The sequence below is a fragment of the Oscarella lobularis genome, chromosome 2 (genome assembly GCF_947507565.1).
Source record: "Oscarella lobularis chromosome 2, ooOscLobu1.1, whole genome shotgun sequence".
In the NCBI taxonomy this organism is placed as follows: Eukaryota; Metazoa; Porifera; class Homoscleromorpha; order Homosclerophorida; family Oscarellidae; genus Oscarella; species Oscarella lobularis.
The window spans coordinates 2,674,339-2,695,104 of record NC_089176.1 but is presented as its reverse complement, the minus strand read 5'-3'; the positions used below and the strand labels follow the sequence as shown (position 1 = coordinate 2,695,104).

At 47.9% G+C, this 20,766-nt stretch overlaps 10 protein-coding genes and 1 long non-coding RNA gene across 14 annotated transcripts in view; 6 read left to right on the top strand and 5 right to left on the bottom strand.

The window, feature by feature from the left end:
* LOC136200168 (caskin-2-like) overlaps window positions 1-3,957 on the top strand; it is a 100,729-nt gene extending 96,772 nt beyond the window's left edge. The window contains exons 25-27 of one of the 3 annotated variants that reach the window (XR_010673305.1): window positions 2,636-2,863; window positions 2,928-3,094; window positions 3,145-3,957. The gene's annotated coding sequence lies outside the window, so the exon portion shown is untranslated. Of the gene's footprint in view, window positions 1-2,635; window positions 3,099-3,144 lie in introns of all 3 variants that reach the window. The other 2 variants (XR_010673304.1, XR_010673306.1) reach the window with 2 other exon arrangements.
* Window positions 331-2,266, top strand: LOC136200171 (solute carrier family 15 member 2-like). The gene is made up of 9 exons (XM_065990518.1): window positions 331-420; window positions 470-657; window positions 707-900; window positions 955-1,026; window positions 1,084-1,213; window positions 1,268-1,359; window positions 1,414-1,648; window positions 1,702-1,817; window positions 1,869-2,266. Exons 1-9 carry the CDS (start codon window positions 347-349, stop codon window positions 2,250-2,252), a joined length of 1,485 nt encoding a protein of 494 aa, XP_065846590.1. The 5' UTR covers window positions 331-346; the 3' UTR covers window positions 2,253-2,266.
* LOC136200178 (uncharacterized) lies at window positions 1,293-2,393 on the bottom strand. Of its 2 annotated transcripts, XR_010673308.1 has the most exons (6): window positions 2,279-2,393; window positions 2,038-2,219; window positions 1,858-1,970; window positions 1,704-1,806; window positions 1,547-1,642; window positions 1,293-1,497 (listed from the first exon to the last, which is right to left on the bottom strand). It is a non-coding gene; the product is annotated as an uncharacterized lncRNA (long non-coding RNA). The 2 variants fall into 2 exon arrangements; XR_010673307.1 differs by having other exon boundaries at window positions 1,704-1,970.
* Window positions 3,010-5,400, bottom strand: LOC136200177 (solute carrier family 15 member 2-like). The gene is made up of 9 exons (XM_065990525.1): window positions 5,098-5,400; window positions 4,853-5,040; window positions 4,476-4,681; window positions 4,354-4,425; window positions 4,166-4,295; window positions 4,020-4,111; window positions 3,728-3,959; window positions 3,555-3,670; window positions 3,010-3,495 (listed from the first exon to the last, which is right to left on the bottom strand). The coding sequence occupies exons 1-9, from the start codon at window positions 5,208-5,210 to the stop codon at window positions 3,115-3,117; spliced, it is 1,530 nt and encodes a 509-aa protein (XP_065846597.1). The 5' UTR covers window positions 5,211-5,400; the 3' UTR covers window positions 3,010-3,114.
* LOC136200172 (jmjC domain-containing protein E-like) lies at window positions 4,878-8,324 on the top strand. Its single transcript, XM_065990519.1, has 15 exons — window positions 4,878-5,546; window positions 5,599-5,641; window positions 5,687-5,740; window positions 5,790-5,855; window positions 5,913-6,045; window positions 6,095-6,147; window positions 6,200-6,263; window positions 6,314-6,460; window positions 6,515-6,582; window positions 6,681-6,827; window positions 6,885-6,963; window positions 7,015-7,071; window positions 7,121-7,231; window positions 7,280-7,353; window positions 7,406-8,324. Exons 1-15 carry the CDS (start codon window positions 5,324-5,326, stop codon window positions 7,518-7,520), a joined length of 1,434 nt encoding a protein of 477 aa, XP_065846591.1. The 5' UTR covers window positions 4,878-5,323; the 3' UTR covers window positions 7,521-8,324.
* Window positions 7,605-11,999, bottom strand: LOC136200167 (von Willebrand factor A domain-containing protein 7-like). Its single transcript, XM_065990511.1, has 8 exons — window positions 11,217-11,999; window positions 10,964-11,162; window positions 10,570-10,916; window positions 8,683-10,404; window positions 8,427-8,635; window positions 8,234-8,378; window positions 7,995-8,176; window positions 7,605-7,942 (listed from the first exon to the last, which is right to left on the bottom strand). The coding sequence occupies exons 1-8, from the start codon at window positions 11,938-11,940 to the stop codon at window positions 7,712-7,714; spliced, it is 3,759 nt and encodes a 1,252-aa protein (XP_065846583.1). The 5' UTR covers window positions 11,941-11,999; the 3' UTR covers window positions 7,605-7,711.
* A 98-nt stretch (window positions 12,000-12,097) lies between these two features.
* LOC136200174 (uncharacterized) lies at window positions 12,098-13,616 on the bottom strand. The gene is made up of 7 exons (XM_065990522.1): window positions 13,316-13,616; window positions 12,968-13,157; window positions 12,834-12,907; window positions 12,660-12,781; window positions 12,492-12,604; window positions 12,293-12,441; window positions 12,098-12,240 (listed from the first exon to the last, which is right to left on the bottom strand). Exons 1-7 carry the CDS (start codon window positions 13,574-13,576, stop codon window positions 12,208-12,210), a joined length of 942 nt encoding a protein of 313 aa, XP_065846594.1. The 5' UTR covers window positions 13,577-13,616; the 3' UTR covers window positions 12,098-12,207.
* Window positions 13,617-13,679: 63 nt separating this feature from the next.
* LOC136200173 (uncharacterized) lies at window positions 13,680-15,230 on the bottom strand. The gene is made up of 2 exons (XM_065990521.1): window positions 13,892-15,230; window positions 13,680-13,841 (listed from the first exon to the last, which is right to left on the bottom strand). The coding sequence occupies exons 1-2, from the start codon at window positions 15,188-15,190 to the stop codon at window positions 13,731-13,733; spliced, it is 1,410 nt and encodes a 469-aa protein (XP_065846593.1). The 5' UTR covers window positions 15,191-15,230; the 3' UTR covers window positions 13,680-13,730.
* Window positions 15,231-15,298: 68 nt separating this feature from the next.
* Window positions 15,299-16,238, top strand: LOC136200233 (pyroglutamyl-peptidase 1-like). Its single transcript, XM_065990586.1, has 6 exons — window positions 15,299-15,339; window positions 15,391-15,443; window positions 15,500-15,613; window positions 15,656-15,782; window positions 15,852-15,957; window positions 16,008-16,238. Exons 1-6 carry the CDS (start codon window positions 15,321-15,323, stop codon window positions 16,171-16,173), a joined length of 585 nt encoding a protein of 194 aa, XP_065846658.1. The 5' UTR covers window positions 15,299-15,320; the 3' UTR covers window positions 16,174-16,238.
* A 275-nt stretch (window positions 16,239-16,513) lies between these two features.
* LOC136200082 (ankyrin repeat and SAM domain-containing protein 4B-like) lies at window positions 16,514-18,134 on the top strand. The gene is made up of 2 exons (XM_065990407.1): window positions 16,514-16,765; window positions 16,944-18,134. Exons 1-2 carry the CDS (start codon window positions 16,599-16,601, stop codon window positions 18,070-18,072), a joined length of 1,296 nt encoding a protein of 431 aa, XP_065846479.1. The 5' UTR covers window positions 16,514-16,598; the 3' UTR covers window positions 18,073-18,134.
* Window positions 18,135-18,183: 49 nt separating this feature from the next.
* Window positions 18,184-20,684, top strand: LOC136184092 (uncharacterized). The gene is made up of 7 exons (XM_065970937.1): window positions 18,184-18,485; window positions 18,562-18,698; window positions 18,756-18,933; window positions 18,983-19,330; window positions 19,382-19,528; window positions 19,586-20,080; window positions 20,136-20,684. The coding sequence occupies exons 1-7, from the start codon at window positions 18,215-18,217 to the stop codon at window positions 20,573-20,575; spliced, it is 2,016 nt and encodes a 671-aa protein (XP_065827009.1). The 5' UTR covers window positions 18,184-18,214; the 3' UTR covers window positions 20,576-20,684.
* The last annotated feature ends 82 nt before the right edge of the window (window positions 20,685-20,766 follow it).

Sequence of the window (20,766 nt, the reverse complement as noted above, 5' to 3'; positions counted from 1 at the left end):
CCGAAACCTTGTATATGTAGGTAAATGATACCCTAGAATGTGCCAGAAACATTTTCGAGCGCTTTCTGGTTATCGTCGAAACGATAATAGTCGTCGCTTTGAAACGGCGACGGTAATTGCAAACACGAATCCCTGAAAAAGTAGAAACGGGTTTCTAACAACTATTATTGGGATTTTTTTCATCATATGCGAGCTTCCACACTTGCTTCTGTACAGAGAACGAGAGACAAGTGGGGTTTACGTCACGTGCGTCTACTGCGCAGAATCACATGTCTCGGTCCCTAGCCCCTCTATAGCCCCTCGTGACAGACTCGTAGAATCTGCGCTAACGCGCGCGGCGTAACCAATGGAAGGCGGAGACTCCGCAAAGTACCCATGGAAAGCGATGGCTTTCCTCATGACTACGACGGCAACTCTAAAGTATACGTCGGCTCGTTCTTCGCGATAGAAAGTGAGTTCTCCTATGCAGCTATGCGTCGTCTGGCCTACAAGCCGTTTTGGAGCTCTATTTCTCAAAGTTCTTGTTCAATTTTACACTGGGAGGCACATTAGGAAAGCAAAAGATCAATCGTTTGAGCACGACCTGCTTCAACGTCATCGTTGCTCTGCAGCAAATATCGGCACTCGTCGCAGGCTTTCTAGCAGATCTCCTCTTAGGTGGCTTCGTCCTCGTTAGCATAATAAAATGAACAATTATTTGATAAAGGCAACTACAAGACGCAGGTGCTGTCTTGTCTCTTTAGTACTCTGGGCGGGGCAGTTCTTCTGTTCACAACGTGGCAAATACTTCCTAGTGGCGTAAGCCACTACGATCTGTCAATAGCAGTGAAGGCCAATGGATCCAATACGACATCAACTCATCTCCACCTCGATCTCGGTCTTGCCTCACTCGCCCTATTGGTAATGGTGTAAATACGTATTCTTGAGTACGTTGGACATCGATATTCTTGTTAGCTTCTAAACATTGGGATAGGCTTATCGACAGTTCAGAGTGTATTTGTTGGGGATCAGTTTACGGAAGAGCAGGTTTTAGTTCAAATTTTCGTTTGCAAAAACTAGTTATTTGATTATTTAATTAATAAGGAGAAGGAGAAAGCCCGCGGTTTTGGCTGGTATTATCTATTCCAGAACATAGGGTCCCTATTCTCGGAATCAGGAGCGCCAATTTTGCGCCAGACGTTTGGATTTTTCATTTGTTTTGCCTCTATAGTAGGTAAGGGACGCTCGCCCTCCACTTTTCTTACTTTTCTACGTTACGACATTGAAGGAACCGTTGTGGCTTCTACCTTGTCGTTCTTGAGTGGAAGCTTCTGCTACAGAAAAGTGCCTCCTGTATATGGGTGCAACTGCAAAAAAAGGGTAATTTTATTTGCTTGCATTAGACGTCATTGGTCCATGGTGAACGTCTTGCAGATTCCAAATGCCGAAGAGACGGCGAATCTGCTCACCGAAGGACAGTCTGTTCAACAGCATCGACCACCAACGTTTGGCAAACGACTACTGGCGAAAGTAAAAGAACTCAAGGGAATCATAGCCGTCTTTTCACCTCTTATCGTGTATTGGGCTCTTTTCTTTCAACAAAACTCGGTCTGGGTTCTGCAGGGGCAAAGGATGAATTGCTATTTTGGTGATCTTCACGTGCCTCCAGGTAAGGTTTAATTAATTAAATGGTTAATCGTAATTAATTGCTTTTCTATTCAGACCTGATGCCAAGTTTCAACGACGTTCTCGTTGTGATCTTTATTCCACTGATGGAGTACGTCGTTTATCCTCACATTGAAAAAACGATGAACGTCAAGATTCGTCCTCTCCACAAAGTAAGAGAACCTCTACACAATTACAAAACATATTATTTACTGGATATATAGATTTTTGCCGGAATGACGGCTGCTGCAATTAGCTTCATTCTCGCCGGACTTCTTGAGCTATACATCGAAGTTCCAGTTGTTGATTGCCGGGGCAATGTGAATCTAGCGTGGCAAGTGCCCCAGTACATTGCCATATCATTTGCCGAAGTTCTCGTCTCTGTGACCGTACTTGAGTTTGCCTATTCGCAAGCTCCGAACAATTCAAAGAACTTTGCTACTGCCCTCGGGTTTCTCTCGCAGGCGTTGGGAACGGCAGCGATGGCTGGACTCGCTGAAATTCCGCTTGCACGCAAGGCGGAGTTTTTTGTCTATTCAGGGCTCATGGCATTGGTCATAGCCGTTTCGTTTTTTCTAAATAGGAATTTCCGTTATCGAAATGACTAAATAACAAAGAGGTGGTGTATTTATACGGGGACAGTTCAGCTAAGGGCGTATCCTCCGGATGTCTCGCTTGGAATCAGTCTTAGTTATCGACGGGAATGGCGCGATCGTTGACGGCTGCAATCCTACCTTTATTCCTCGCTTGCCGCCATCGGTGCAAACAAAGATTTCCAGCGAGAGAGAACAGATAATCTATTGGCTAAAACGAGTTGAATGCAGCGAAATTGAGGTTCTGGAACTAAATCGACGACCCGGTGCAGTGTGCTTCGTTTTATTCGCAGTTTTCTACTTAGAGCCAAATCGGAGAACAAAGGTGACGTCAATAGTGTTAGTAGACAATTCATCGATTGAGTTTGCTTTGAATTAAGATGCGACGATCAATTACTTTGCTGCGGGACAATCGCCAACAGGCGATTGGTGTTTACCAGACAGCAATACAATTTCCTTCAACGACATCTTCGACATTTACACGAGAGTCTTCCAAGGAAAACACCTTGCCATAGTAACTGATTGCGCACCATCAGGTCAATGGGTTCGAGACTGTGGAGGACTGTGTACTGTAAACTGGGTTACTGGGGGCCCCCAGGGAAATTTTGGTCAATAATCAAATACCGGTAATCTATATATACTTTGGCTATTGATGGCATAATGAACCGGAACTCTCATCGTTTGGACCAGTCCGCCAGGTTTGAAACTAGATCCTGCAAGAGGAAGGCTAAACACTAACTGAAATTCCTGTTATGCACATGCAATTTTCAAATTCGTTGATCCACGCAACTTTTACGCGTGAGTCAACAATGTGTACCATATCGAGTAGCACTAGTACATAAAGGAAGCATCCCTTAGTAAGTAAGTTACGGCGCTACTAATTTCGGTATTTGAAATTTCTGTTCAGGAAAAACGAGACGACTATGACCGACGTCATGAGCCCTGAGTAGATGAAGAACTCGGCCTTGCGCGGAAACGGAATTTCGGCCAGTCCAGCCATCACAGCGGTGCCCAACGCTTGCGAGAGAAACCAGAGAGCGGTGGCGAAATTCTTCGAATTGTCCGGAGCTTGCGAATAAGCGAATTCGAGTCCGGTGACGGAGACGAGAACTTCGGCAATCGACAAGGCAATGTATTGGGGCACCTGCCACGCAAGATTCACGTCGCCTCGGCAATCGACGATAGGAACTTTGAGGTAGAGTTCGAGAAGCCCGGCCAGGATGAAGCTGATTACCGCAATCATCATACCGGCAAAAATCTGTGAAAGCGGCACAAATTTCAGTGGAATAAAACGACTAATTTTTTCGGATGCGTGACCTTGTGGAGAGAACGAATTTTCACGTTCATCGCTTTTTCAACGTGAGGATAGACGATGTATTCCATCATCGGAATAAAGAGGACAACTAAGAGGTCGCTGAAACCAGGCATCAAGTCTAGGAAAAGCAGTTAAGCCAAGATTTAGGAAAGATGACGTTTCTCTATTGACTTACCTGGAGGTATGTGAAGATCGCCGAAGTAGCAATTCATTCTCTGGCCCTGCAAAACCCAAACAGAGTTTTGCTGAAAGAAGAGTGCCCAATAGATGATGAGAGGCAGAAAGACGGTTGCAACTCCTTTGTAATCTTTTAATTTCGTCTTCAATTGCATTCCAATTGTATTCTTTCTTTGAACAGTGTGCTTTTCAGTAAGCAGAGTTACTTTTTCATTGTCGTCATCCTGCTTCTGTAGTATTAAGAAAGACTGTCAGTGTCTCAGAAGCACGCATAATAAAAGACAAATTACTTTTTTACACTTGCAGCATCCGTATACGGGAGGAATGTTTCTGTACCAGAAACTACCCGCGAGAAAAGAAAGAGCAGAAGCCACTACGTTTCCTTCAAAATTTCAAACGTACAAGTATTGGTAAGCGAAGATGGTTCTCTGTGTACCTGATATGGTAGCAAAGCAAATGAAAAAGCCAAAGGTCTGTCGTAAAATCGGCGCTCCCGACTCAGAGAAAAGAGAACCCACGTTCTGAAATAGATAGTACCAGCCAAAAGCACGCTTCTTCTCGTTTTCCTTAAAAACAATAAATGATCGTGAGCAAAAAAGAATATAGTTACATATAATAAGCTACCTGGTCATCGGTAAACTGATTTCCAATAAAAACGCTCTGCACAGTGGATAACCCACTCCCAATAGCTAAAAGCTAAACTCGATCAAAACGCTTAGTTTACTCAACTTGGGGGGTGAACGTACAAGTAAAGCAACCGAGGCAAGACCGAGATCAAGATCTAGATGCATTGTTGTGCTATTCGAAAAATTAGCAGCCACAGTTGGTGCCGCCGTTGAAGAGCCCAAATGAATTCCTCCAACGAAGGGAAGTATCTGCCAAGTGGCGTAGAGGAGCAGCCCACCCCCCGCACTACTGAAGAGGCAAGAGAGCACTTGAGTCTTGTAGTTTCCTGCACATAAAAAAAAAACACAACCAGTCACAACACATGATGCTGCAGCTCAGCGCAGTTCGATTCGTCAGCTCGAAGAACAACAGAACGCTCGAACGATGAGATAAGCGGAACTCAAGCCAACGTAATCAATTAGTCGCGCTAACGAGATTACTGCGAAAAGGGACTTGCCTAGAAAGAGATCGGCGAGGAAGCCGGCAATGAGCGCCGATATCTGCTGCAGAGCGACGTAAACGTTGAAACACGTCGTGCTCAGACGATCGATGCGCTTGCTTCTCATTCTCCCTCGCAGCGTCGCTTTGAAGAGAAAAGTCGCGAAGTAGAGCTCCAAGACAGCCATGAGGCCCGCCGATCCGTAGCTATAGGTGAAGAAAAACGGCGCCTCTTCGCTTCGATCAAACGAACTGCTGACGTACCTCAGCGTTGCAGATGTAACCATTAGGAAAGCCATTGCTTTCCAGGGATACGTCGATTTCGTTCTGGAGGGCGACGTTTTGTCTCGACCTTGATCCATTGTTCGGAGAAGCATGCGTATAAGGCGAGAATCGACGCCCGGAACTCACATCATTGCCACAGAATGCACGACTTTGCCCCCTACGCGTGGCCTGGAAACGAAACAATTCATTTGGGTGTTGCTCTGAGATGGAATCTTGCTGCGCAGTCGGTCGCTGTGGCCCACGACGACCAGGTTGGCCGGACCGGCCGGACCAGGTTTTGACATCCGTGACTCTTCGCCTCGAAAATAATTCCCGGATGTATTTGTCAACAACTGCTACTCGCAAGCTCTTTGCGTGGAGTTTGAATGGTATTCTACTCAGTTTTGCTGTCTATTATGCATTTTACAAACTGGGCAGTCAAACGAAAGGTTAGATGATGTTTGTTTCTTCATCTGGCCTTCAGTGTTCATTCTCTGCTAGACGTAATTCGACTAGACGCTTCAGTAGCAGGCTTCTCTTACAGGCAAAGTCAATTTTAACAGTAAAACTTACTCATGCGCACTCATAGGAAAGTCGCCGAGCTGCGACGGCCGACTCTACTGACTTCTACCATTGCAGACAAGTAGTTGCATTCTTTTAGTTAACAATCCGGTGTAAGAATGAATTTTTAGATGGAAGGCTTCAACTTGGACAGCTCAGAACTTGCACGAACATCTCGGCAACGTGTCTGCTTACAGGTTGGTTACATACACACTACAAGTAGCCTGTGTGCTCTGTGCTACGTCTGGCTACAGGCAATTAGGAGATCCTGTTTTTATAACGTTTCACGATAATAAGCCGCTAGAGCCGTTTGTAAAGGGAAAGTGGTCAGATTTTAACAGGAAAGTCAATGTGTCAGTTCCAAGTGTTTTTAGCGGAAAAGGAGAGGTAGGATTATTAGCCTGAAGTGCTTTCTTTTATCTATGACTGAATGTAGAAAGAGAGAAAGGACACGTATCTCTACTTCAGTCAAAATATTGGACAGCTAAAGTTGCCATTGTTGAGATACACACGTAAACCAGTCTAATGACACTTTTTATAGACCTCAGTTTCTCAGTGATGTCCAGCCTATTAAAGATCTTGTATTGAATGACTATGGAGTACAGGTCTGTTCCATTGATGAATCTTGCTCAATACAAGTCCACTGACTCTATAGATCAATTTGTGGATTGGACGCCAGGGAATCACCACGTATACTCACTATGACGCTACGTACAATTTCTTTGTACAAATCGAGGGCGAGAAACGGTTCACACTGTTTCCGCCGTCAACCGAAATGTACTTATATCCGTGCTTACACCCCGTAAGAAAATTCTCCGCGCGCGCACAGTATGATACATTAAGCGGTGCATTTCAGCACTACGGTCACAGTCAAATACGCAATCTGACAGATATAGACAAAACAAAGTTTCCCAAATCAAGCAGGTAATTAATTACATACAATACCGGGAAGAAGGTTATGCTAAGCTCCGGTACTAGACGGCCTTGCTACGTGCGATTTTCTATCTTAACTTTATATATAGTGATGTCAAAGGAATCGACGTCGTACTTCGTTCCGGAGACATGCTGGTTCTTCCTCCGTTTTGGTATCATCGCGTCGAGACTCTAAAGAGCAGCGTCTCCGTTAACGTGTGGAACGACGCTCCAGAGTATCTGCTCATGGACGAGATGTCTGTGATCATCTCTGCACGCTTCTCCCTCGTCTAATTAGGTCAATTATTTTTTAGATATCGAAAGCCTATTCCATTAGAGCTAGACTGGGAACTTTCCAAGCGAGCATTGATGACGAGGCTGTATATTCACATGGTCATTTGAGAGCTAACAGCTAGTAATTATTTTGATTCTCTTTTTTCTCAGTTGGCTCAACGACTAGAATTGGTCTCTGACGAACTAGTAGAAAATCTGTTCCTTACCGTACGGTAGCCCGAAGAAAAGGAACTCTATTTTGATTAAATTTCGTTAGAGATATTACCCACTGCACGGTTTTAATCCTAAAGACGCCGACTTGGCTGTCAGCAGTCTGGCTAGAGAAGAAATGAGCGACATATGCTCCAGTGTCAACTGGAACGAGCACGTAATGACATACAATAAGATGTTAAAGGTGGATGGATTTTCTCCATAGGCACAGAAATTCTCTGGCGCTGCTGATAGGGGTCTTCGAGAAATTATTCCGCTCTTTTCCAAGATTGCCGATACGTGAGGAGTTAGTTCTCCGTGAGGGAGTGCCTGACCTATCGTTTCTGTGCAGATCAATTCGGATTCTCCTGCTGGGAAACTACATCGAACATCTTGCCAATACATGCATCGGAACCGAACGGGTATATTCGTTTCTCGAGCAGTGTCAACGAACAGGTCTCTCTTAATATTAAGACATTCTATAAGCGGCGAGTTATACGATAAATGCATGTATGCTACTTACCGGTAGTTGACTCGCACACCTTTCCAGGAGTTACTTTCTAACACGGACATGTATTTGAGAGTAGGATAGAAACAGAAACGACTTTCTAGAATACTAAGGAAAACATGCCCGAGCACAATGGAGGGGTCCATGACGTTAGTAGAGAAACAGAAGAGAGACGACGCAGACAATGAACGTGAACGCACTAACCTGGGCAGTCACCGAACTGCTTGGCTTTGTCGGTGCAGGAGTGGGCATCCACGGCGCTCTTAGCCGGCCCGTCAAATTGTTGCCGTCGCTAGTGCTGACGGTGACAGTCAGCTCGCCTTCCAGGAGCTGATTGCGTTGATTGATAGACAACTGAAAGGCTCCCTCTCCGGGTGACGACTAAAGAGAAGTCAATAAATAGAATAATTCTGTGCTACTCGAAAGGACGTACTCCCGTGATCCCTCCGTTCATCTGCGCGACGACGTTCCCACTCGGATCCATAATGTGAGCCGTGGAAACGTTCGCGCCGCCGACGAGGAGATAGTACGTCGAGTTGGGACCGTCGAGCGTCAGAGCAACGTAGCCTCCGACAGCGCAACTGCGGCTACGACAAGTGAGCAGAGCTTCGTAGTCTAAAGACACGCGCAATTAATTGAACGACCCCGAGTTTTGTATTGATGAGGAATTACGAGGCGTCGCGGGAAGATTGACGTAGAGAATTTGACCACCTATAGACTTTCTGATACCGTTGGAATCGTACTGCACAGTGCCGTACGCCGTTTTCCCATATATGATTGGTAAGTAACTGCCGTCGACCGGCAGAGAACCAAAGAGCTAATAAACCGATTATTGAAGGATTTTGATATCGATTTCTTTTCTTACCACGTTGCCGTAATTGAATCCGGATACAGTGAAAAGCGGATCACCGACGCCTTTGTTTCGCGTCTCCGACAGACGAAACGTCATCGGAACGACGTCCGTCGTGACATTGACGGAGTAGTAAATCGTCTTCCAGTCTTCGACGATGATTTGCACTATGCCGACTCCCGTCATCTCGTCCGATCCGTCCGGAATTAAAATACCAAGAAGAGCTAATACCGAAAATCGCAAATATAAGCAAACATACACGATTCTTTACCAATTTCATCGTTGGCAACGCCGGGAGGAATGACGGCGCTACAGCCGCTTGACTGCAAATTTCCCACGACGTCCGACGACTCCAAATCAATAGCCAAATAGCAACACGACGACGTCGCCGTCACATTCACCGTCTCATTCGTCCCGCTCGCAAAATCAAAATCGACTTCGACGCCGCCCTGTCGAGCGCGAATATTCTGCAATCCGATGCCGACGTCTCGCACTTCGGCGCGAACGATTCGCCGATACGCGTTGCAGTCGACGGCGGCGACCCCTTCGCACGTCGTCCGCTCGACGACTCGACACGTCGGCGGCGTTTCGTCCTGCTCGTCGGGCGTAACGACGACTTGAAACGACACGTAGTTGAACGTCTCGCCGCCGCTCGTCGACGCCGTCAACGTCGCCGTGTTCGACTGACCGAACTCGGCGGACGTCGGCGCGCCGTAGCGAATCGTTACCGTCGCCGATTGATTCGCTTCTAACGTGAACGTGTGCGTGATATCGGATAGACCTCGACGACGACGACGACGTTTCGTCGTCGTGATCGGTTCGTCGAATAGAGTCACCGATATGCTTTCACCAAAGCCCTGTTCGTCGTTGTAGGCGACGATGATGTCGTCGGTTTGACCGCTGTTGTGGAGCACGAACGTCGCGTTCGTGAAGCCGCCCGGTTCGATGACGTTCTCGAGATTCGAATCGGCGCTCGCGAACGCGAGCGTCTGCGCTGTTGTTTCGGTCGGCGACACGCGAACTAAATCGTCGCCGTCGCACCGATCCGCGCCGCGAAGACGAAGTCGGAACGGCGTCGACGGCGCGACGAAAGCGAAGCCGAGAAGATTCGTCGAATAGCCGAATCCCTGTTCGGGTTCGTGGGTCTCGATCGCGTTTCCCATGCGATTGATCAAATCGACCATGAACCCGTTTGCGTCGTTCGTCTGATCGAGACCGTCGACGTTGAGAACGACTTTGGTGAGCGTGTCGACGATCGGTCGTCCGTTGATGGGAAAGACGCCGAGGTGAGCGGGTCGACCGGCGACCGTGACGAAATTGAAGTCGAAGCCGACGCTGCTCGACGCTCGTACGATGATCGAGTGCGCGTCGGAGAAGGAAGCGTTTAGAGTCCACAGTCCCACCATGGGATCGGTGACGTTGATTAGGAGGAATCGATCGAGGAGAAGATCGTCGGTGGACGTGAAGTCGGTGCCGTCCGGTTGTACGATATTCGCCGTGGGTTTTAGACCGCTGAGCGAAATGACTAATTTTCGAACCGTGCAGTCGACGGGGAAACGATAGATCCCCGTCGAATTGCTCGTTGCCGCCGACAGAAGAACGACGAGCGAGGCTTCGGCTGTCAACTCGGCGAGTTGCGTCGCTTTATCGACCGAAGCTTTGTCTACGCTCAGTAGCTGGCCTCCGGATTGAGTCGCAATTGTGTTGAAGTCGTCGGGGCACGAACCACAGGGTGTGCTGGGTCCCGTGTAGAAAAAATTCACTATGGTGCTCTTGCTGTCGATCAAGCTTAGAATGGTGTTCGTTTTAGAGCAGTCGCCAGCGCCGGCGTCCGTGAAAACGTACAAACTCGAGCCGGGAAGGCTGTTCGTCAAAGCCAAGTGCATGCCGTTCATTGCGAGCTCCGGACAGTCGCCACCGCCATCGGCGGAAAGTTTCTCCAATTCGGCTATGAAGTCGTCTGGATCTTGAGTGACAATGGGAGGGCCAAAAGCTACAGAGATAATAGTCAGAAAGCACATATACGTAGTACAATATATACTATCCTGTGTGGTTTTAGGTACTACATTTATCTGTTATGTAAACAATACATCTAATATGGGCTCCTCTACGCGTCATCGTATAAACGTCGCCAAAGCGAGTTTAGAAAATTAGATACCTGGAAGCTTATCGTAGTCGTTGAATTGCACAAGGACGTAGTTGAACGGTTGCGTCGTCGTCGTTCGAACGATCTGCTTTGCTCGCTCCTTCGCCGCGTCGATGTCGTCGCGCATGCTGCCCGACTGGTCGATGACGAAACAGAGCGATCCGCCGCCGACCGTGCGACCGAGACTGAAGAAACGCAAAAACGTGTCGTCGCCAACGACGTCACGAATGCCCTCGAGAAACTCCTCGGTCGCCTTTACGGCGAGCTGAGCGGCCGTCTCGTGGAGATAGAAATGCGGCGATTTTCTAGAATTTCGGGTGCTCTTGTTGATACCTCCAATAGCGGAAAGCTGAGCAGATCTGCCAACAAATGAAAATTAAATATTCAATGGTTTGATTTTTTTTACTGATCAGCTTCGTCGCCGTAGCTGCATTTTCCTGTTGGCTTCACTCGACCTTTGCCAACGCCGCCGTCATAATTGACGATATCGGTCGGATAGAAGAAATAGCCGCTCGTCAATTTCGTCGTCGTTGCAATATTGTTCCTGCACGAGGCATCCTTGTAGAGCGGTCGGGTGCAATCCGTGCAAACCGTCTCGTCCGCACCTACGCCCGGTCACGACCCCGAACTAAAGAAGGAAACGCGCGGGTGTGTCTTACCGGCAACCGTCGACAAGAAACTCGCACCGGGCGTCTTTCCCAACTCCTTCAACGGCTCCGTCCGACCGAGTTCGACGTAGTTCGAGTGCGCGTAGAAGTCCTGAAGCGTGAGCATAAATCGACCGGCGAGATCGCGTGACGCCGATAGCGCTTCCTTCTGAACGGCGGCGAACATTTGCCGACGCAGGCGAAGCAAGTAGCGCTGGCCGAGATGAAATTGCTCGTCGTCGAAGTGAGCGCGAGCGATGTTCGCCGCCTCGTCGAGCGTCGCGTTCACTTCGTACCACTGATCCATTCGGGCGGCGGCGATTTCGATTTCCTCAATTGCGCGTTCAAATTTCGCGCTCGACGCGTCGGGACCGAAGACGGCGCGAAGTAGCGACGCCGGCGTGAGGCGCGAGAGGCCGGTGACGTCGCCCGGAGCGAGTCGCGGCGTCGTTTCCTCGTAGAAACGCGCGACGACGTTGAGACACGCGCGTCGAATGATGTCCTTGTGCGTCCACGAGCCGTCGTGAAGAGGGCCATCGGTTTCTTCGACCGGGTAGAAGTCGCTCGGGAGAAAACCGGCGGCAATTTCGACGCCGGGAAGCTCGGGAAGCTCGGGACCGCCGCCGGGCGGAGTCGGTCGATTCGGCGGACGAAAGGAGAAGACGTAGTTCGGCATGAATGCGGCGACGGGAGAAGCGGCAATCCCAATCGCGAGCAGAAGGAAAAACGTTATCATTGCGCTGTTTTTTTCCGCTTCTGCGTGCGTGTGTGGTGGGAGTTTGTTTGTCTCTGTACTCAGCAAATGAACCCCGTAGTTTAGTAAGTGATATCACGCGTACAAAAGCATCTCGCGCGTAGATGCCTATTCATTTACGAGAGAGACTCTACTTTTTCTCGTGATGAAGAGAGTGGTTATACGTTATTGGGGAGTAATAAAAATACACGCGCTTTCTCTCTCTTTATACTTATATATATATATATGTATATAGTGTATACCGCTCACCTACACCGGTTTTTGTCTTTTCATCGCACAGTACTAAGAAACGATGCGATGAAACTTCGCCTCGCGGCGTGAAATGATTCCTCACCTTTATCACAAATGTCAGGATGTTGACAAGCAGCAGAATCACAATGATTAGTAGTGCTATCGCCACAGGTAGACTCCTCATACTCATCCAAGACGTGAGAAGAACGGTGATCCTGTCTATGATTGGATGAAGGCACTTCATTCTAAGATCTTCAAGCAAAAAAAGTCTCTTTAGCAAACAAACCCATTCGCCCACTGACTGTTATGAATTTTGAAACGCTTGTGTTCGACGACCTCCGCTCTTTCCAAACAGTGACGCTTGACAATGATTTCACATTCGTGGTCCAGCAGGTACTTTGGAGACGTCACATTGCTGTGCAAGGACCCGAACAATTGCTTCATTATATTTCAACGTTTTCCTAACCTACCACACTTTTACTTCCAAGTCGATGTTATAGTGAATATCGTCGTCTGCCAAGAGCCAGACGATATCGTGAAAATCGTGCTCTTTATTGGAGACGCACGAAAAGTTTGTCTCAATGATACTTTCCTATGAGAAAATAATAGTGACTTGCTGCCAATCACTGTAGTCTACTGCATACGTGCTTGTGATTGACGAAATGCATTTTGATGAGTTCATCATCTCTCTGGACGGTCACGAAAGGCTTTCTCATCTCTGGGCCCACCCGTGCGCGTGTAGTGCATCTATCGCGAGCTTTTTGATTTCGTGACTTACTGTCGTTGCACGATTGTAGAAAAGCTCCGAATTCCGACTTGAGAGCGAACGGGCACATGGGCGAGCGTTTTAGGTGGGGGTATGCCGTCATGAAGTAGAAACAACGATGCGACTGGGCATGAGGACGATCCTTTCTGGAACGATCTTTCCACGGCAATCGCACGTGAAATTTGACCGTCATCTTTGCACCCTAAGTAAGGATATTTGACATCACTTACGTATTGATTAAATATTTTAATTAATCAATAAAATTAATTAATTAATACATAAAGTTCTCCTTTGTGTACGTAGACGCTACAGCCTCAGGAGCTCAGTAAATACTATATTGAGATTAGAACATCGACTCACTGCCAAGAGAGAAATCGACTTGGATGACTTCTGAACGTTCTTGCGACCCTTTCCCCAGCGGCAATGCAAATAGACGGCAACCTTGGCTGACGTCTGGCCCCCGTTTGCAACGCCAATCAAAACGTCGCCCATGTATTCGCGAAATTCGCCGTCGATGACGTCGAATCGCCACGAATGACACAGATTGGGACTGAAATCAAAGCCATTTGTTGGTTTCGTGCCGAAGAGCCACAGAAATACGAGCAACGGTGGCCAGGCCATCGCCGATTTCTTTTTCTTTCACGAAGCATCATGGCAGCGGATATTCCCGGATAAAAACATAAACAACCTCCACGATCTCGCGTGAACGCGCGTGACGCCGCCGGCAGAGACAAACACGCAAGCAGAAGAAGAAAGCAAAGCAAGAGTGAAAGACCTACATGCCAGTGCAGGACGGATGATTGTCTTTGCACGTGTTGTGCGCGACGTTGTGATGATTCGCATCGACAACCGCTCCAATAGTGAATCCCTTCGCCGCCGTATTCTCCTACAAACGCAGACGAATAAAACAGAGCATGTACGCACACTAGATCATACCAAGAGCTGGTTATTTTCGACGTTGAACAGCTTGTAGTAAACCAAGTAGCCCGTGCTGCCTCCCGATAAATCGTTCTTATACCACAAATTCCTAAGACCGTCGTTACCGCCTGCCGCCTGATGAAGAATGCCTTCCCCATCCACAGTCATATATCCTGAATCGGCTGCCTTCTGCCGATTAATGTGCCCTGTATTCATAGTCAAATTATTGGAGAATCCCTGTTGATTGTAACCGCGATTTTCGTTCGTGTCGTGACCGGTTGCGATGTGGCTCCCGGTGACCGACCAGCACGTCGTTCCGGCCGCCACTTCGACGTGATTGTTATAGAGCTGCGTACCGGAGCCGACCGTTTTTCCGTCTCCGCCTCCGCTCCAGCTCACGCCGACGCGTCCGTTCATGTACACGTAGTTGTCTCGAATAACGAGGCCGCGACGAAAGTACCAGGGCGCGCACGACGGCGTCAGTTTTCCCGGCTCCGGTGGACACTGTTTACCGCTATATTTTCCAATAACTCCCCCAAGAAAAAGCTGATTGACATCGATTCCGTATCGATTGTCTGTCGGATAGGTGACCGTCATTGATTTATTGCCAAAATTCACTGTCGTTTTCATGGATTTTTCCGCTTTTGATATGAGATTATTAGCAACCAGCGTATTGTTATCGCTATAAGAAGCGAGGGCCATGCTAAAACGCCACGGCCACACGATCTTATTGCTTTTATCGTCGGGATCGGGATGCTGATAGGTGACGTCGTGAATCTTATTACCTAGAACGAGTTTATTGCTTCCCATGCCTTCGACGTCAGTCGCTTCGAACCAGTACGTCTTGAGATTGTACGAGCTCACTGTCTTGAGGGCAGGCCAGAACATAATTGCACAACCGTCCAATTCGACGTTGACAACGCCAAAATTCATACCCTTTGGATCATTATTGAAAATTCCTATGTGTTCACCGTGGGGACAGTGAAACACCGTCTTGGGCGACAGGGGACCAGGAGTTTTGCCCTTTTTTGCCATTGCGTTACCGGTCGACTCGCCGCGTATAACGATGTGACTGTCAATCATGATATTTGACGAAAATGTGTAAGAGCCAGCCGGATAAAAGACGACTCCTCCACCCCCATTTGACATTGCTGCTTTCTGGGCTGAGTCGAATTTACCGCCGTAGTCTTTGACGTTGTACACGCAGCTCCAGTTGACCATCTGGTCAGCCCAAGGGTAGGTGCCGTTTCCATACAAAGCTGCCACTGGATTGTCTTGTGGACCTCCGCTCTTGCTGCCGCATTGAGCAGCTTGCATCAGTGATACAACTGAAAACCAAACGACAGCAACAGCAAAACAGCTCATACTTTCGAGCAGAGTACAGGTGATCCTCTGCAGAAGATCCGCTGCAAGCGCGCTAAAGAATCATTCCATCAAGCCTCAGGGAATGTTGGTTCTTTGCACAGGTATAGCGCATCAGACACAGTTCTCCGTTCTGTGTGCGAGTTTCACTGTAGGATTTGGCCCTTTTGGAAGCATCAAAACGAATCCAAGTTGGCAAGCAGTCAAGGTAGTCTATATTAGAATAGGAGAACTTCTCCTGAGAATCTGAGTTCCTACCTGTAGCTTTTGGCTGAAAGGAAGGTGGCTGATGTTACTCTGAAAATTGAAGAAATACCTGTAGATTATGCTGCTGCTCCAAAGTTGGTTCAATCGTTGTGGGACAAATTTCAGCCTGACGTAATTAATAAAATTGTATTGGAATGTAATGGGTATCTTTAGCTGTGCATCCACATCGGCGTTGCAGCCTGCTACGATTTTATCGCACTAGAACAATTTGGAAATAATGAAGGCTACACTAACCCAGACATTTGTGGTAGATATCCTGATCAATTTTGCTGTGTTCCTGGTAAAAATTTCCTGCACTCAGTGCACTGTACAAGAAAAAATGCACGTCTTGTTTAAATAATTTCTGCAGGAGGAGAGGCAAGATTAAGATCTGACTTGGATATGAAAAAAATTTGTTCTGACGTCAAAAAAACTGGTATAAAAATGGAAGTTAAAGTGTCGAACGACGCTGGAAGGTAGGTCTTCAGTAAGGCAATAGATAGTTCTCACCGTTTTGCTTTTGCAGTTACCTTTGTGACTTTGTTTACTACACATCCTTGCACATGAAGAAAAACCCAACAATTTTCATTCACGTTCCCAACGTGACAAGCGAGAAAGAAATGGAAACACTTGTTGATTCTCTTGTGTGCATTATAACAGCTATCAAAGGGCAGATTGATTCCAAAAAGTAGATACTGTAGAAAATTCTGTTTCTGTTATTTCTTGTTGTAACGTTCCGTCTCTTTTCATCGACCCAGAGGGGCAAAACAAAGACAGAAGACGACATCACATACAAATCGAGGACTTACTCTCTGTACTCTTCTTCCTATTCAGTTTCCTACTACTCTTTCCTAGTTTCTACTGGAGCCCTATCTAAAACGCCTGCGAGAGTGGAGTGACGCCTCCCGCTCCCTTCGCTTCTGATCGAGAATGGTCTCAGCGGCGAAGAAACGCGGAGAAAACGTCGCTCTCGCAGTCAACCGCCGCCAGCCTGCCGCCTGCCGGGATAGGAGACTGCGAGTTGATATCGCTTTGGAAAGAGGCGTGTCACTGTTTTTGTCTCCGTTTCGACGTCTAGCTCGTCCGTTCTTCCGTTCAGTGTCCACAATCCGATTAGATGTCGGAAACGTCGGCTCACTACAGCGCGCGAGACGGCAACGTCGACGCCCTGCGAAAATGTCCCAAGCGCGAGCTAAACAAGCAAGATCGAGACGGAATGGCACCGCTTCACTGGGCTGCGTGGCACGCGAACGTCGAAGCAGTCAAAGTACTGCTTGCAAGAGGGTAAAAGAAGCAGTAAAAATAGCAATATGACCCGTGTAGTACTGTACCAAAAAACCATCAGTAGGTGTGGTCATAGATAAATTGGTGTAGGTATACCTAAGATGGGGGAAGGGGGAGCTCAGCACTGACCTTGTGCAGATAAATACATATACACATATAATGTATGGTGGTCTTGCAGGGCCGATCCCAACTTGAAAGACAATGAGGGCAATACGCCGACGCACACGGCTGCCGCCACGGGCAATGTCTATTGCGTGAAGCACGTCGTCGAAAAAGGCGGCAACATCTGGGCGTTGAACGACAGCGGCCAAACGCCGGCCACCGTCGCCGCGTCGCGTCGACGAGCCGACTGCTTCAAGTATCTCGACTCGCTTTCCGTTCACGTGCAGATGGAGAATAAAGGAGTGGCGACGAAGATGCAGGAGAAGGCGCGAAAAGACGCGGAGAAGCGGCTGAAGCAGAGACGCAAGTCCGCCGGCAGTGGCGCCGCCTCGGACGCAAAAGATCGAAAGACGAGTTTCTCGCGACTCGTCGCCGCGTCGTCGCAGGCTACGAGCGGCGGCGGCGGCGAGTCGTTCGGTCAAAGAGCGAAAACGATGACCAAGCTGCCGTCGGACACCCAAATATTTTCTCGTGTCGGTATACCGAAAGCGGGGACCGTTTCCGGCTATCGGCATCAGGCGCCGCCGCGACGATCGACGTCGAGTGGAGAACTCGGCTTGGCTCCGCAGCGCATGACGTTGGGGAATTTCGTGCTGAAGCCGGCCAGAGAAGAGGAGGCGAACGACGGCGGGGGACTCGGAGCGAACACTTCGCGAGAATATAACGAAGAGGGAGGAGACGAAGGAGAGGAAGAGGAGGAGGAGGAAGAAGAGAGGGCGGAAGAAAGTCCTAAAGAAGTGGCGTCCGACGATAATGACGAGGCTGACGGAATTTCGGAGGAGCCTCCGGCAGAAAATGTCGTCCCTGAGACCAGACGGATTCGCTCTCAAAGTGGATCTGTCGACGGCGGCAGGCGGAGTTCTTCGGTGAGTCGGGAAAAACGACGCGTACCTGCCATTGACGTTGAGACGGCGTTGTCCGTCACGAATCCGCTGCGCGTCTTTCTCACTGCTCTGGATTTGGATGATCTGGTTTCCGCCTTTACGTCGGAAATGATGGATTTGGATGCTCTGCTTCTCTGTTCTGACGATGACTTCAGGGAAATTCGAATTCCTCTTGGGCCGAGGAAAAAGCTCTTGGCAAGCATAAAGGATCGGAAGAAGACAATAGCCGACCCCGGACAACTTCGATGTACTTCACTGTGAGACGTACATATTTTTATACAGCACGTGTACTCACGTGTACTCACGTGTACACGAAAATTAGATTTTCAAAATGTTAGCGCACGCTTCCCAGTTTCGATCCCTGGTTTCGATTTGCAGGTTTCGATTTGATTGACCTTTCAGTATGCTCGCTGAAATCGTCGTCTTGAGCGTTATTTCCCAATGCGCGGCGTCTCCGATCATTTCGGTCGTCCTAACCCGAGGCGAAAACGCGACTCTCAATTGCACGGGCTGCGACGGAGAGTGGAAATTCACCTCGTCGACTTCTCTTCCTCAAGGTCTTTCGACGTCAAACGGTGCGAACGGCAGCGACGTTTATAACATCGTCAACGCAACGCGCGACGGATACTATTCGTGCGGCGACAATCAGTGCGTCTATCGCGTCGAAATCCTCGGTAATTTATTTTTGATCAGACACGTCTCCCCTAGAGGTTATCTCATGTAAAATGCTTCCTTCTATTTTCTGTCTAGGTCCTCCAGTGAGAAGTGGATCTGCTGAGCTTGTCTACTGGTGCACAACAAGAGACAATAGAATGTCGTGCACGCACACGTTTGATCAATGCAACGTTGTGGGCAATCCTACGCCCAAAGTTGACTCTTGGTCAAGGGTATGGCGTTGCTATCGCGCTGCTTTTTTTGCTCTTACTGTTACTGGGTGCTTGTAGTATGAAGTTGACAATTTGGGGAAGTGGACTAAAAGCGTCATAAACATATCTCCTGATGAAGTTCTCGACGACCTTTTTGTGCATATATCTATTTATGACATTCATGTTGTGCGGTACAATTGTACTGCGTCAAATGATTTTGGAAATGTCACCGTACCGGTTAAGGTTTACATAGAATGTAAGACTGCCAACAAGCCATAAATTGAATGCAATTGTTTTATTTTTAGCTTATCCGTACCTCGACGGAGAGTTTTGGTCGCCTGTTCTTTTGGTTTCCAAAAAGGTCACCAAGGGTAGCAACGTCTCGTTTCCAGTTGTAATTCAAGGTCCACACGACACGCAGTTCATATGGCGGAGAAACAACACTCCTATTAATACATTAAACGAAAGTCGCTATGTCATCAGTCCTCCGCCAGTAGTTGGAATCGTACGCGATTGGATTCCTAGTGATGATGTGCACTCTAAATTGACTATTCTAAACGTGGATGAAGGAGACGAAGGAAATTACAGCTGCACGGCCTATACAAAGTATAGGACTAGTGAACGAGCAAGGATGCAACTTGAAGTGATTTTGAGTAAGCAGTTCTCTAAGTCATATGAGCTCTTATATTAATTAATGCTTGTAGAGGCGGAAAAGCCCACAGGGGCCTTGTCATTTTCGCTGACTATCGCGGCTTTGAGCGCCGGACTTGTGGCTGCAGCTGCGATTGTTCTCGCCGTCTTGTGGGTTTATAGGCGTCATAAGCCGCCTAAACCAAGAAATGAAATCTTAAGTGCGTAGATTGCGCAGTCTGAATTGGCTATAAAATCGGTTTTGTTTTTCGTTTCAGAGTGTTTTGAACACGATTTTTACGTGAGCCTTACTCCGTCTAGTCGGAATAGCCAGCAACTTTCGTCCAACTGCGCGTTGTTTTACAAGAACGTTCTCCTACCGGTTTTATCTGAGTCCAACTTCTACTGTTTTTACGATCCCTCTCACAGTCGAAATCTATTGGGCGGCGACAGATACGAGGCGATGACTACAGCGATAGCAGAATCGCGGAAGTTGATTGTCGTTGTCGACGAAGAGGAGCCGGATTCCGAGGAGCAGCTGGCAGAAGTGAACGCCTACAAAGAGGCCATCGTTCCTTTGGAAGACGTGCGAGAACAAATCAAGCCGAACTTCGTGGTGATTCGACTCGGGCAAAGTTCGACGTCAAAAGATATAGGTTTGAACAGCGTGCAGTCGTACGTCGAAGAAGTGGCAGTCGAAGAAGACGAGAAACCGTATCAAGGAGAAGATCTACGATTGAAAGTAGAAGAGGCAGTGGTCAAAGCAAAGCGAGGTAAAAATTTTCACATCGATAAATAAGATAAATAATTAAACCACCCTATTAATAGGCTCTGATTTTCTTTTCGACGTGATGGTGTTCTACGTTGACAAAGACCAAGAATACGCTCAAGCGGTGTGCGATATCATTCGGGACGAGCAACCGCGTTGGAACGTTCGATCAATCTATTATCGAGATCCCAGCAAGCTTGGAATAAATTCCAGCTCGCATCGTGCCGCTGCCTATAGCCGATGCGTCGTTGCTATTATTACCGACGAGTATTTGGAGGAGATTTGGCCGCACGACAAGTGGATGATCGATCTGAAAAAGCATTATCTTCCCATAATGCGATCCGGAGCTCTTCTTCATCCGAAAAGTCGTGAAATTGAGAAGGATGTTACGTACATCGAAGAAGATCAATGCGCCGACGATTTTAGATTCAACTTGATGCGAAGTCTTTCTGTAGCCCAGTCTCTCCCTTCTACTTCGAGTTATGTACGCATCAACTGACTCAGTGAATGTAACTTTTCGTAGTTTTTTTGACAGGTGTTGCTTGTGTACGCATACAGGAGTGTGACTTGGTTGTTTTTGATAGATAAACGAAAAAGAAATTGGCTTCAGCGTTCCACCCTTCATCTTCCATGATGGACACATCTAACACCATTATGGGCACACCGGAAGCTTAGAGCGCGCGCGAGGTC

Excerpts from the sequence above, each read along its gene's own strand:
- LOC136184092 (XM_065970937.1), top strand. The coding sequence starts at position 18,215 with ATGCTCGCTGAAATCGTCGTCTTGAGCGTTATTTCCCAATGCGCGGCG. Across the intron at positions 18,699-18,755 it reads AAGTTGACTCTTGGTCAAGG|TATGAAGTTGACAATTTGGG; the intron begins GTATGGCGTTGC and ends GGGTGCTTGTAG. Across the intron at positions 19,529-19,585 it reads ACCAAGAAATGAAATCTTAA|AGTGTTTTGAACACGATTTT; the intron begins GTGCGTAGATTG and ends TTTTCGTTTCAG.
- LOC136200167 (XM_065990511.1), bottom strand. The coding sequence starts at position 11,940 with ATGATAACGTTTTTCCTTCTGCTCGCGATTGGGATTGCCGCTTCTCCC. Across the intron at positions 10,917-10,963 it reads TACGGCGACGAAGCTGATCA|ATCTGCTCAGCTTTCCGCTA; the intron begins GTAAAAAAAATC and ends ATTTGTTGGCAG. Across the intron at positions 8,379-8,426 it reads GATTCAATTACGGCAACGTG|CTCTTTGGTTCTCTGCCGGT; the intron begins GTAAGAAAAGAA and ends TCGGTTTATTAG.
- LOC136200172 (XM_065990519.1), top strand. The coding sequence starts at position 5,324 with ATGGAATCTTGCTGCGCAGTCGGTCGCTGTGGCCCACGACGACCAGGT. Across the intron at positions 5,642-5,686 it reads GTAGCAGGCTTCTCTTACAG|GAAAGTCGCCGAGCTGCGAC; the intron begins GCAAAGTCAATT and ends GCGCACTCATAG. Across the intron at positions 7,232-7,279 it reads GTGTCAACTGGAACGAGCAC|GCACAGAAATTCTCTGGCGC; the intron begins GTAATGACATAC and ends TTTTCTCCATAG.
- LOC136200082 (XM_065990407.1), top strand. The coding sequence starts at position 16,599 with ATGTCGGAAACGTCGGCTCACTACAGCGCGCGAGACGGCAACGTCGAC. Across the intron at positions 16,766-16,943 it reads AAAGTACTGCTTGCAAGAGG|GGCCGATCCCAACTTGAAAG; the intron begins GTAAAAGAAGCA and ends GTGGTCTTGCAG.
- LOC136200233 (XM_065990586.1), top strand. Across the intron at positions 15,444-15,499 it reads CAAGTTGGCAAGCAGTCAAG|CTTTTGGCTGAAAGGAAGGT; the intron begins GTAGTCTATATT and ends TCCTACCTGTAG. Across the intron at positions 15,958-16,007 it reads GTGTCGAACGACGCTGGAAG|TTACCTTTGTGACTTTGTTT; the intron begins GTAGGTCTTCAG and ends TTGCTTTTGCAG.
- LOC136200171 (XM_065990518.1), top strand. The coding sequence starts at position 347 with ATGGAAGGCGGAGACTCCGCAAAGTACCCATGGAAAGCGATGGCTTTC. Across the intron at positions 421-469 it reads ACTACGACGGCAACTCTAAA|CTATGCGTCGTCTGGCCTAC; the intron begins GTATACGTCGGC and ends TCTCCTATGCAG. Across the intron at positions 1,360-1,413 it reads GGTGCAACTGCAAAAAAAGG|ATTCCAAATGCCGAAGAGAC; the intron begins GTAATTTTATTT and ends AACGTCTTGCAG.
- LOC136200177 (XM_065990525.1), bottom strand. The coding sequence starts at position 5,210 with ATGCTTCTCCGAACAATGGATCAAGGTCGAGACAAAACGTCGCCCTCC. Across the intron at positions 5,041-5,097 it reads GTTACATCTGCAACGCTGAG|CTACGGATCGGCGGGCCTCA; the intron begins GTACGTCAGCAG and ends CTTCACCTATAG. Across the intron at positions 3,671-3,727 it reads CGATCTTCACATACCTCCAG|ACTTGATGCCTGGTTTCAGC; the intron begins GTAAGTCAATAG and ends TGCTTTTCCTAG.
- LOC136200174 (XM_065990522.1), bottom strand. The coding sequence starts at position 13,576 with ATGGCCTGGCCACCGTTGCTCGTATTTCTGTGGCTCTTCGGCACGAAA. Across the intron at positions 13,158-13,315 it reads AGTCGATTTCTCTCTTGGCA|GGTGCAAAGATGACGGTCAA; the intron begins GTGAGTCGATGT and ends ATCCTTACTTAG. Across the intron at positions 12,241-12,292 it reads TCCTGACATTTGTGATAAAG|TACTGTGCGATGAAAAGACA; the intron begins GTGAGGAATCAT and ends ATCGTTTCTTAG.
- LOC136200173 (XM_065990521.1), bottom strand. The coding sequence starts at position 15,190 with ATGCAAGCTGCTCAATGCGGCAGCAAGAGCGGAGGTCCACAAGACAAT. Across the intron at positions 13,842-13,891 it reads TCGAAAATAACCAGCTCTTG|GAGAATACGGCGGCGAAGGG; the intron begins GTATGATCTAGT and ends CTGCGTTTGTAG.